Genomic DNA, 12,928 nt, shown 5'->3' with positions numbered 1-12,928 from the left:
TAGACCAACACTCGCAAATGGACTTTATTAGTTTTCCATCACAGTCCCGGACTCGGAGAGTCTGTGTGTATTAATAGCTTTCCCGTCATTTTCCCTTTCATCTAAATGCGGCGCAGGAGATGTCGGGGCCAACCTGGAGAGGATATCGATATGGTCCCTTTCCCTTCGCTACAGCTGTTTGACTTGGCGGCCCAGAAGGCCGGAGCGGAGCGGTGCAGAGTAGAGGTGAAGTGATGTGCTGCTGGCCCACCTCATCCATTGTGGTGGTGCTGCCCTCTGCTGGTCAGACATGGAACTCCATCAGCAGCAGCTTGAGCTAGAGCAGGGATGTCGAACTCAGGCCCGGGGGCCAAATTTGGCCCGCGGAACCATTTTATTTGGCCCGCGAGATCATTTCAAATGTGTATTACAGTTGGCCCACATACACCATTAATGTATAGCGTAACATGACTTGAACATGGAATTTGCTGTGTCACAGGATGTGCAGATACATTTTAACTAACAAATATGATGGGAAAGACTGTATGCACAATTTAACTACGAGTATGAAGTGCATGCATGCACAATTTTAGTCCATTTGTAAAAACAATTGTTGAGTTCGGCCCGCGACTTTGTTCCAGATTTTGATTTTGGCCCTCAGTCAATTTGAGTTTGACATCCCTGAGCTAGAGGCACAGGACTAGACAGCAAGCTAGAGCAGTGACAAAAGGGACATGGCCTCCCTTGCGAAACAAAATACACTGCAGTATATTCATATATATTGCAATACACGGAGGCGACTTCAGCTGGGGCCCCAAGCTAAATTTGAAAGGAGTGAACATTTGAAAGAAATTGGCCACTGTAGCAAAGTGTGAGCTGTTATTCACCATCTAGGGGCTTGGGGGCCCCAAGCAGCTGCCTGCCTAGCCTGGTGACAAGATGCGCCTCTGGCAATTCAAAATATAGTACAATATGTGGTAAAGCTACAGGTACTCAAATGTTTTAAAATACATATATAACCAGTGTAGATACATACAAATCCTGAGACAAGAATGTGCATATGACTATGTCGCAGCATCAGGCTAAAATGACTTCAACTCTATCTGCTTGTAAAATAATCCCATCACTGTCACCAGATTAACTAATCAACAGAACACCACTCGAGATCCTAACAGCAGCATGACCTTGCAGAATTGGGTGGGCACATAATAAGGTTGAAGCGAAGGCGGAATGCGGAAGGCGGAATGGTGGGCGACATGCTTTTCTAATCTCCAACCATCTCCAGTGTTTGGGCTTCCCTGCACCTGTTTGCAGAAATGTCTCTGGCATCTGCTCGTCCACAGGCCCGGGTCAGGGGCACGAGCCGGCACACCACACACGGATGTGATACTCGATCACCATCGTGTGAATGGAAACACTGAGCCTGACACTGACACGAGAGCTGAGAAACACATCATCATCATCACTCCTCAGAAGTGTGTCACCAGACCCTGTCAATCACACACACACACACACAGAATGTAAACACTAGCGAAGTGCTGTGACCCACCACTGAAACAAATCCAGTCGCGTTGTAGTATTAAAGACAGATTAATTAAATGTTCTGACATGGCTGGATTGGTAATCTGTCATACAGGGCTTTTACTCAATGGGCCACTAATAGTCCTGATGCTGTTGCTTTTTTTCTTAGGGACCGGCCAACAATCTAGAGGTGATGGCCCCTTGTTGCATATACTGTAGAATGCTTCAATATAGAAACTGGACTGAGCCGATTAGGACATAGTGCAAACAGTGGGCTTTGCATGTGTGGGGCTGACCTAAGACAAAAATGTCCACGCCATTTTTTTGGTCCAAGTCCAGCCCTGTATACTGATATGTCGTGAAAATAATGAAATTACATTTTACCTTACATTACATTTAGCTGATGCTATTATCCAAAGCGACTTGCAGATATTTGCTGGGTCCCTGGAGCAGTGAGGGGTTTGGTGCCTTGCTCAAGGGCCATGGATTGAGATGGGGGGGGTTAAAACCTGCAACACTCTGATCTCAAGCCTATCTCCTCAACAACTATAGGCCACACTGCCCACAAGAGGTCGTAATGGTGTGATAAAATTGGCCATGACACTGAAGAGGACTGCAGCGACAACATTACTGCAGTTGGGTTACAGTGTTGAAAAAGATGACAAAGTCAGGGCAGAAATGTATAGGCCTATGCTAAAATAATGTGAAAAGCTTGAGATTCAGAAGTAAAATATTGTTAATACATTTGAGTCTCTATTAATTATATTTAACATGACGGTAGCATTCCACATAATTGTATGTGTGCCCAGATGTTGGCATGCATCAACGAGCCTGTTTATAATAAAGTGATGTAAGTAGTCAGTGTCAAAAATCAATATGTTCAGGAAAATGCCACATTTAATCCATGCTTATTTACTTTTACATACAAGCAGCTTTCATGAATGCCATGCTATAATGTCATACTACATTATTGACTGTTATTGATTTTGTGAGGAACCAACACAGAGAGGGATGTTGTTGTAATGCAATAACATGAATGGCATGGTTTGCAGTAGTTAACAAGCAGGGATACTTGAATCATAGCCAAGGTTATTCAAGGACAAATTTCATTCATTTACATTACAGACTTAGCCAGACGCTCTTCTGCAGAGCAAAGATGGACCTAAATGAGATTACAACAATGACAATACAATAAGACATACAGCCATGTGGTGCATGTGTGTGCGCGTGCGTACGTGCGTGGGGTTAAAGTAGGTTTCGTTTTTACCAGCGCTTATCCCCCCAGCAAACAAACAATAAACAAATAAACAAAGCAAACATGTGCACTATTATAGCTTTTGCTGTTTTGAGAGTAGAACTTTCTATGACCTTTCAAGCACCTGCCATAAAACAACCCTCTCTCTCTCTCTCTCTCTCTCTCTCTCTCTCTCTCTCTCTCTCTCTCTCTCTCTCTCTCTCTCTCTCTCTCTCTCTCTCTCTCTCTCTCTCTCTCTCTCTCTCTGTCCTCTGAACACCCTCCAAGGAAAGCATTTGAGAGCTATTTCAGACACTAATGAGTGTGTGTGTGTGTGTGTGTGTGTGTGTGTGTGTGTGTGTGTGTGTGTGTGTGTGTGTGTGTGTGTGTGTGTGTGTGTGTGTGTGTGTGTGTGTGTGTGTGTCACAAAGACGGTGTCAGACACACACACACACACACACACACACACACACACACACACACACACACACACACACACACACACACACACACACACACACACACACACACACACACACACACACAGTACACACACACACACTACACACACGTGTTGGTCCCGGCTGTGCAGGGCTGGGCTGTATATTTAGCAGTGGAAAAACGTGACTCACGCCTGGATGATGAATAGATGGATGGATGTATGAATGGATGAATGGATGGTAATGGGAGGTCAGACACTGGCATGCCCAGATATAGGGTGTCTGGCTGGGGGGAAGTGGGTCAGCTGGCTGGGGTGGTCTGGAGGATCTGGGGATGAGAAGGGGATTATCACAGTGTTGTCAGGGATGGATAAGGACCCCTTGGCCCCTGGGTCAGAAACAAGAAAGCCCCCCCCCCTCCTTTGGTGTTGGTAGTTTCAAAACAATTTCGAGGTTTTAGGACAGATCAAGCCAGATTTAGGCTTAGAGAGCTATATTATTTGGGGTTCGTGAGTTTTTCCCCCCGGAAAATTTGAAAATACAGTCAAAAGTGCAATTTTATCGCTATACAAGAATGAAACAACACTCTCATAAATTAAGGTACAGAACTCGTCGCTGTGGCAGTACCCTCAAGGGGAGTACGATTGTGTTGCTTGATTGGTACCCCAAAAAAGAGGTGCGTTTAGTTTCTTGCAATGTTGACCAATGTGCATCTGTCACTTCTTTTTTGAGGTATCAATCAAGCGACGCAATGGTACTCCCCTTGAGGGTACTGCCACAGCGACGAGTTCTGTACCTTTATTTCTGAGAGTGTATAGAGGGTTGGGCTTCAGGGCCCCCTTGACTCTTGGGCCCCTGGGCCTGTGCCCAGTAGGCACATGCAGTAATCTGTCCATTGGTGGTGAGTGTGGCATGACATCTGGTAAACTACAGGGGACCCCATTAACCCCCCCACCACCACTACCACCACACACACACACACACACACACACACACACACACACACACACACACACACACACACACACACACACACACACACACACACACACACACACACACACACACACACACACACACACACACACACACACACACACACATTACATGGCAATACATCACACTTACCGATGACCTTTTACCCAAAGTTACTTAATGTGAAAGCTATTGAAAAATGAAAACAATGGTATTTGAACATGAGAGATATACTGAAGGCATTGAAGGGGGACATGGTACCAAGACCTGCTGTAAGGTTTGGCCAAAGACTCTTTAATTCTAACTAATTCTGCATTAAAGATCGTCTCTGGTTTGGCCACTTACTGTAATTTACCTGACAATATTTGACCATATTAACATACAGGGTAACTGTGGAGTTGAGTGCTAGTGCATATTCAAGTGAGTGGTGGCTGACTGTGGCACTGGTGGTTCTGATTGTGAAGAAAAAGGAGTCGCACACAGCATCAAGCTCCTGTGTGCAACTCCTGTTTCTTCATAATACATATAGCAGCGCATAGGTTAATGATCACATATTTGATTAGTCTTCACTCTTCAGCCCTACTTTCAAGGAACTGGTTGAAGCCTGAACTATCTCTAATATGAACAGGAATTGAGTTCCATTTTTCAACAGCACTGACAGAAAAAGCTGACTGACCAAAGTAGGTCTTCCTATAATTCACATAACAGTTCTTGACTTTCCTGGAAATTCTGAAGTTGAAGGTGGGGAGACTATGGCCATATGATTTTGAAGGCCGTGCGTACCCTGTGTCAATAGAATATACAACAAAGTCCTGGGGCAAAATTGCTGTCTCTCACCCAGTAGCAGCGGGAGCGATATTTGTCCTGTACTGTACCACACTAAGTCCTGTCTCAGGACACCAGGATACAATCCTGGCCGGGACACTTTAGTTTCTGTATTGGCACACCCTGCTGAAAACAATGTAGGCCTATTTCAGTTTTATGTTATATAATGTAACATGTCAGAATTGATGAGGATTGAGAGGTAAACATCAATGGTAGGTTTTCATTGATAATGTTTAGTTATGTCTCCGAAGGGGAGCAAATAAGCAGACAATGTCTGGCACCTGCTTTTCTCTGTATTGTATCGGATATTGGATTTTTGGTCCGCCCAAATGCCGCATTGTTCCACACAAATTAGCCTACTTAGTTTTTTTTTTTTAAGCTGATGATGTAACATGAATTCTGAAGCCAGTTCCGTGGGAAGACCACCAGTGCCACTTCACAGGGAAGGAAGCTGTTTATCTTTCCACTGGCTACATCAGTACCTACATGAACCACTAGAGGGCAGTGGCACAGTATGCCAAAGTGAGGTTTCGCTTTAACGTCCAAACGTCAAGGGGGCCCTGGTGGTAAAGCTATAGACTAGACAGAGGTATACTGTAGGCCTATATAGCTGTAAAGGTACATTTTGTAGAATGTTGGGAAATTGACATTTGTGTATTGGGCATTCCATTGCATTTCATTGCAAAATGCTTTTTTATATAGGTTTAAAAAGTATGTTCCCAAAATATTGGAATGGCAAGAATTCACACAAAGGTGATAGGACCTCTGAATCACCCTTTTATACAGAAAACCGACTCTTATTTTGGCCCCTCCCATCCCATCCCTCGTGGCATGCACATTTACTACACATCCCTGCTCACGCACACACACACGCACACGCACACACACGCACGCATGCACGCACGGAAAGAAGCAGTAAAATGTGGTGGTGAACAAGAATGAAACAAGTATCGTAAACTTAAAAAACTTGTAACAATGTTGAAAAAAAGAAAAAAAAGAATGTACTACCACAAAAAAGATTAGTAGTATTAAAACAGACAGTAAAACAACTTCAACTAATGGGAAATAGTGGCAGATCCACACCATCTTATGTAGGCTATTTGTTTACACAAAGTACCAAAATACATTACTATTTTTCTTCTTGGATGTACTTTATTAATCTGCTCTGATATAGGCTACTTTCATCTGTGTTCATCTCATTCACCCTCTGGTATATGGTGAAAGACTGTAATAATATGGGACCAACGTAAGATGACCTACTGTATAAGTGACAGGTTTCATGTCCTCTTTTGTGTTTGCTTTTGTTTTGTGAGAAAGTTTCGTGTTTTTGTCTTCTTGTTCGATCTGTAAAAAGAGGAAATGGGCCAAGATTTGTGTAAGAAAAGACTCTATTTGTTTGACCACAGGAAGAACAATGCTCCTGTAAAGGGGAAGCTGATGTGGTGTCAATAAAAAAATCAATCAATCAATCAATCAACCTGTCATTCAGACAAAGTGTGGGGAAGCAGCTTTCGACGTATGCTACCAAGCTCTGGAATCAACTCCCACTGAACATAAGAAATGCCCCTACCATAGATTCTTTCAAATTCAGGCTTAAAGTGATACTGTCCCATTTTTTTATATAAGCTTATTTTACGCCTCCACTTGAGTTAAATAATAGGGTTTTAACGGTTGAAAGTATAGGAGAATGGTAAATCCCTATTATCTAGGCCTAACTCAAGGGGAGGTGTAAAATAGCCTAAGCTTATTTCCAAAAATGGGTCAGTATCCCTTTAAGACTAAGCTTTTGTTGTAGGCTAACTATTCTACACTATTTATTAACATGACCTATCTTTGACATCTATTTTCATTCATTTTGTTTATGTGATTATCTTTTTCTGTGATCTTATTGCCTAATTGTTTTTACACTGAGTTATTTATTTCTCTGTTTTATCTGTTTTGTTATTATTTTATTCATGCAAGTTGTTACATTGTCGTAATTCTTTCATATTTCTGATGTTTTTATTTTATGTGAAGCTCATTTGGCTGCCTGTGTATGAAATGCACTCTATAAATATTAGCCTACCTTACCTTAACTTTTTCTAATGTTGGCACTTTGTTTGAAAACACCCTAGTCTTTTAAGTCAGCTTCATTCTGTTAAAAGCATTTCTTCATCTGAGGCGATGAATCAATTATTCTCTTATGCAAGTGTAACTTTTCTCTATTTTTTTTGTAATCCTTTTTCTCTATTGTTTGAATTTATTTCATTAGCCTAATTGTTTTATGCCAATGTTGCTAAGCAACACACCGGCTCAGAAAATATATCCTGACTTAATTAACAGTATGAATACTATTGAAGACCCTGTTGTCAGAGACAGTGGGTTTGTTGAAAAGTTACACAAGATGAAGATTATAACATGAGTGTCTTGTGGTTGTCACATCTGACAACCTAGGCTAAACAGAGGGTTTTTCCCGCAGTTTTTTTTAATTAATTTTTTTGTATCTTAAATGGGTTAACTTTGAGTTATACCTCAGAGCTTTTCTTCAGCGTTATTAAGTCATACCTCTCTGAATGGGTCAATATCGTGAGATTTCCATTCTTTTTTAATTGAGTTTTTGGGTAGAAACGATGTAAACTGCAGCCTGTTAGGGAAATAAAATAGAGATTTATGGACCATGACTACAAACCACTTTGACTGTAGCATCACATACATGTACCGCGTACAGTAAATTATACCTGGCTGGTTACTGACTAATGCAAATGTGCATTTTTTTTAAAGTCAATTTGCAATTTCATTCATTTGGTCCTCGTTTCAGTGACGTAGGTGTGGAGACGAGAGTTATGCCTCGTGCAGATAAAACATTCCCTCTTCTCCAGCAGGCGACCGCGCGCGCAGGACGCATGCCTGTCACCAAGTCAAGCACGCTCGTTTTCTTGGTGCTTATATGCTTTCATTTTTCTCGCAAGACATACGCACCACACTACCCGTGATCGTTTGTTTTGAAGTAGCAAGTGCACTTTGGTAATCTAGGTCATGACTTTTTAACTCTTCGATTTGGAATTTGGAGAAAAAATGAATTTCTCACAGCAAAACCTTTTCAATCTGCAGTGGAAACCAGAATCTGTCATCATTTCCTTGGTGTTCTCCATAATATTCTTAGTCGGCACTGTTGGAAATTGTTTGGTTCTCGCCGTACTTTTGCGCAACGGTCAAATGAACACGAAGACGACCAACTTGTTCATTCTGAATCTGTGCGTCGCGGACCTCTGCTTCATTGTATTCTGTGTACCTTTGCAAGCGACCATTTATACCATGGACGAATGGGTGTTCGGTCCGTTTGTGTGCAAGGCAGTCCACTTCATCATCTACCTCACCATGTACGCCAGCATCTTTACGCTCACTGCCGTGTCCTTAGACAGGTGCGTCCGGGTCTTGATTGTGATGGTGAATTGGTGTCATTTACGGTGAATGATTCAGCTGCACTTGGCAATTTAAATTGACGTTTATTTGACATTTGCACTAGATGATGATGATGATGATGATGATGATGATGATGATGATGATGATGATGATGATGATGATTACTATTATTATTATTATGGTTGTTGTTATTAATAGGGTACCTCGCTATGATCCATACTGTAACGCATAGGCCTAGATCGCGTAAAAAGCATAGGCACTTAATGTAATAAATATTAATTATTACATTTTAACCCATAGTAGCCTACCACTAATGTCAAAGTTAATAACAGCGGTAACCTACTAATAGTGATACAGTAGTGGACTATCCAACAATAGTCATACTCAATAGTATTTTCATTGTCTTTTTCATTTATTAACAGGTATCTGGCAATTCGCTATCCGCTTCGCTCGAGGGAGATGAGAACTCCCAAAAATGCTCTGACATCTATCTGCTTGGTGTGGGCACTGTCTCTGGTCTTTGCCGGACCCTACCTCAGCTACTACAGGGAAATGGACCTGGACGGAACCACGGTTTGCATCCCAGCCTGGGACGTGCACCACCGCCGGGCCATGGACGTGTGCACCTTCGTCTTCGGGTACCTGATACCCGTGCTGGTTCTGAGTGTGACCTACGCGCGCACCATCCGCTACCTGTGGACCACCGTGGACCCCGTGGAGTACATGTCGGAGTCCAAGCGCGCCAAGCGCAAGGTGACCAAGATGATCATCATCGTGGCTGCGCTCTTCTGCGTCTGCTGGCTGCCGCACCACCTCGTCCTCCTCTTCATGTGGTTCGGCCATTTCCCGCTCAACCACGTCACCTACGCGCTGCGCATCCTCTCGCACCTGGTCGCCTACACCAACTCGTGCCTCAATCCGATCGTCTACGCGCTGGTGTCCAAGCACTTCCGCAAAGGTTTCCAAAAGGTGTTCAGCTGCGCGCTGAGGAGGCGCGTCGTCAACCGCGTCAACGTCGTGCCGCAAGTTCACACGGTCAGCTTGGCAGAAGCCGGCTCCAGTGAAACGTCTAACCTCAGCGAACATGTGGCCAAGGCCAGGAAGACGAATGGCACAAGTGGGAAAGTGGCCAAGGCCTTTGTCACGTTTAATGTCACATAGCGCCCCAGTGTTGTCTTTTGTTGTTTTGTAATAATCCCTCAAATGCAAAGCAAATGTTGCCAGTGTTACCAGCAGTGTGTTACTGGATGAGCAGCTCTGTGTGCTGTGACAGACTGGTGGTGATGATGACAGCTCACTGGGCGCCTACATCCAATCTGCCAAAGCCAGAAGGTGATGGATCACAGGAGCACGCTGAGGCTGAAACATCCTGACAGGAGATGTCACAGATGGTGGTATTTGCTCTGTCACACAGGGCTGACATGGGACTGGAAAATGGCCCAGAGACATTTTTGACTTAGAGTGGCCTGGCCCCCTCACAAAATCACCCAAAATACAGGCAAAATGCCAGTTCACATGAATGTGAATTACAATAATTACAAATGTTAAGAATAATAACGGGCACATTCATGATGGCAGCAGAATGTGGCAGGCACACTGCAAAATTACAATGCATGTGGTATATTGCCTATGAGACCCCTCATACTTAAGTACTACTTAGGCTTAAGTACTACTTAAGGGTTTTTGAGAAACACAGCACAGATTTGTAGTCCATGCCTGGCGTGTTCTAAATAGGAGTGTGCTGATACATTACCAAAAGTATTCGCTAGCCTGCCTTGACTGACATATGAAGTCAACAGCCATCCCTTTCCTAAACCATAGGGTTCAATATAATCGATCCAATTTTTGCTGCTATTACAGCTTCAAGTCATCTGAGAAGGCTGTCCACAAGGTTGAGGAGCGTGTTTATAGGAGTGTTTGACCATTCTTCCTAAAGTGCATTGGTGAGATCCCACTCTGATGTTGTTCGAGGAGGCCTGGCTCTCAGTCGCCACTCTAATTAATCACAAAAGTGTTCTATTGGGTTCATATGCAGGCCATGCCATACTCTGTCATCCATGTCTTTAGCAGAACAGAGTAGAGTAATATTTATTAATCCCAAAGGAAATTAAGGACCGTGCCTTGTGCACAGATGCACAGTCATGTTGGAAGAGGAAGGGGTGCACTCCAAACTGTTCCCACACCATTGGGAGCATGGACGTGTCCAAAATGTTTTGGTATCATGCAGTTAAGTTCGTATGTGAGTCAAGGCAGGTTACCAAATACTTTTGGTAATACAGTGTGCCTTGTGTGGTGAAGCTATTCATGGCAACAAATATTGTGTTTGAAGAGATTAACCAGAGACTGGTATACTAGCTGGATAGCCATTGTTGTAATCTATAGCCCACTTGTTCAATGGATCAAGCAACCTGTCTATGTGAATCAGCAGTTAGAAACAAAAGTTGAATTGAATATTATGTAACTAACTTTTTATGGAGGGTATCTTCACCTATGGAGGATGTTCTTCATGGTTCTCCAAGCTGATGTCATATGGAGGGGTGGCCTATTTACTGCAGCCCATGTGACATGGTGTATTTAGGTCAGTGTAGTGTTTGGGCACAGAACAGTGGTGTGCAAAGATATTTGGGGGGGGGGGGGCAGGTGCTGAAGTTGGGGTGTTGGGGGAATGTGGAACTTCCATCTGCCTCACTATATATTATATCAGGGCATTATTGTCACATGCTTTTGATTATGAAGCATTTCTAGATTACTATGTCAACATGGACCACAACACATTGTGACCGAAAACAACTACTTTCAAAAAATAACTTTTAAAAGGGGCATTTTATGTCTGGTAGGACAAAGGGACAGGTGTTTTAGCACCCCCTCATGCACGCCTATGGCAAGGAACCTGACTGTACTGTGAGAGTTTAGGTGACATTACATGCATGGCATTCAGTAATTGCTGCTTCAGTGATGCCATCCTCATAGAGTAGTCTTATAATTACATGCACTGCAGCAAATGAGCAGAACTAAATGTTACTTTTAATGAGACCCTTTCAGTGGCATTATCATTCATGCCAGAACAATTATCCTTGAAATGCTCAAATTCCTTCTAGAGACAGAATTTTCCAAACGTTTATTTATAACAATATGTTGTTGTTGTTTTTTTTACTGTATTAAGGGTAACTTTTGTGTTGTTTCTTTAACATTCTGTGAATTTGCCAATCAACAGTCTGTATTAGCGCATCACATTTAAGTGAAAGAGTTTTGTGAGTGTGCCATTGGTACATTTTATATAATATGCAAAAAAATTACTGACATTTTCGTTGTTGATGATCAAAATGTAACTCAAATGTGACAGTGCCAAAAGGTTAAGCATTGTGTTTTCTGTTTTGGACAATTGCTAATAATAGCCTACTTTGATTGACGTCTAATCCAGGAGACGAGTCTGTGCGATTCATATGGGTTTTATTGCCGTATAGCTGATGGGGGATGAACTCTTCATTGGTCGCAGTGACCTTACAGGCACTTGCTGTGGATTCAAACAGAACAGACAGACCTGTGGAGGACTGTAATCTATAAATAACCTCGACCCATAATGTCTGTTTGAAAGAGAGACAAAAGACCTTCCCAAGTTGTGGGCGGATGGATGTCGACTAAGAGTGAGTGAGTCACACATATCACTCAGCCTTCCTGTCGTATGTTACGTAAGGCTGTTTGCACTTGAAGGGCTGCCCAAGAGACCACCGTGTTTACTTCCAGGGAATCTGCTGGTTCTCCGAGGTCGTGGCTTATTCCTGGTTGCCAGGCGTCTGTGTGACAGTGAATGAGCTTTTCTGTCGTCCCTTCGCCGTGGAAAAAGAAAGAAAACGTGTCGTGGAGCGGCTCATTAAACGTCTGACTTGGCCGCGAATTACTCTGGCGAGGGTCACATATGCAATGGTTTCATCTTGACAGTGCTCTCTGACAATGACCAGGCCTCGACACAGCAGACACCTGTGTACAATATATTTGCTCATGGGACCTGCACTGTAAATGTTGCGGTCCTAATTCAACACATAGTGTTGATTTAACATCTAGACTAGTGTGTTTGGTCCTACAGTATTCTCTAAGCATTGAATGAACACTGCATGTTTTGCTGTGTGTTTGAAATGTACAGTACAAGTATTTTCTCACACAATCCATTTCAAGCCACCAGAGGACAGGCCCTGTGTGAACCCAGCTATTTGTCCTAAGATGTTCTGTCAGCCTAAGCTTACTGTCATGTAATGAACGCTGTGGCCTACACTTGGTGACAGGAGCCATATTGAAGCAAAGGAGTCATATTTAAACAAAATAAATAAATGAAAATATATGTGAAATTCACCTGACACTGCAAAACCAATTCTTGTCGTACTATATCCCCCATACTCAAATAGCGGCCCGCGGGCCACTTGTGGCCCGCGGGGCATCTATTTGTGGCCCTCGAATAATTTTGAAAAATTTGAAAAATTAAAAAAAAAAAAAAAAATTTTTTTTTTTTTTTTTTTTTTTTTTGGTCCGATCGCGCTGCCGGCTCTTATTTTGAAAT

The 12,928-nt window shown here is 42.9% G+C and overlaps 1 protein-coding gene across 1 annotated transcript; it reads left to right on the top strand.

Moving 5' to 3' along the window:
• The first annotated feature begins 1,209 nt into the window (after positions 1-1,209).
• LOC134467570 (galanin receptor 2a) lies at positions 1,210-9,598 on the top strand. The gene is made up of 4 exons (XM_063221415.1): positions 1,210-1,226; positions 1,323-1,458; positions 8,065-8,375; positions 8,799-9,598. The coding sequence occupies exons 1-4, from the start codon at positions 1,210-1,212 to the stop codon at positions 9,535-9,537; spliced, it is 1,203 nt and encodes a 400-aa protein (XP_063077485.1). The 3' UTR covers positions 9,538-9,598.
• The last annotated feature ends 3,330 nt before the right edge of the window (positions 9,599-12,928 follow it).

Source organism: Engraulis encrasicolus, chromosome 17 (assembly GCF_034702125.1).
Source record: "Engraulis encrasicolus isolate BLACKSEA-1 chromosome 17, IST_EnEncr_1.0, whole genome shotgun sequence".
Classification (NCBI taxonomy): domain Eukaryota; kingdom Metazoa; phylum Chordata; class Actinopteri; order Clupeiformes; family Engraulidae; genus Engraulis; species Engraulis encrasicolus.
The sequence above is the reverse complement of the archived record's forward strand: the minus strand, read 5'-3'. Positions and strand labels throughout refer to the sequence as shown.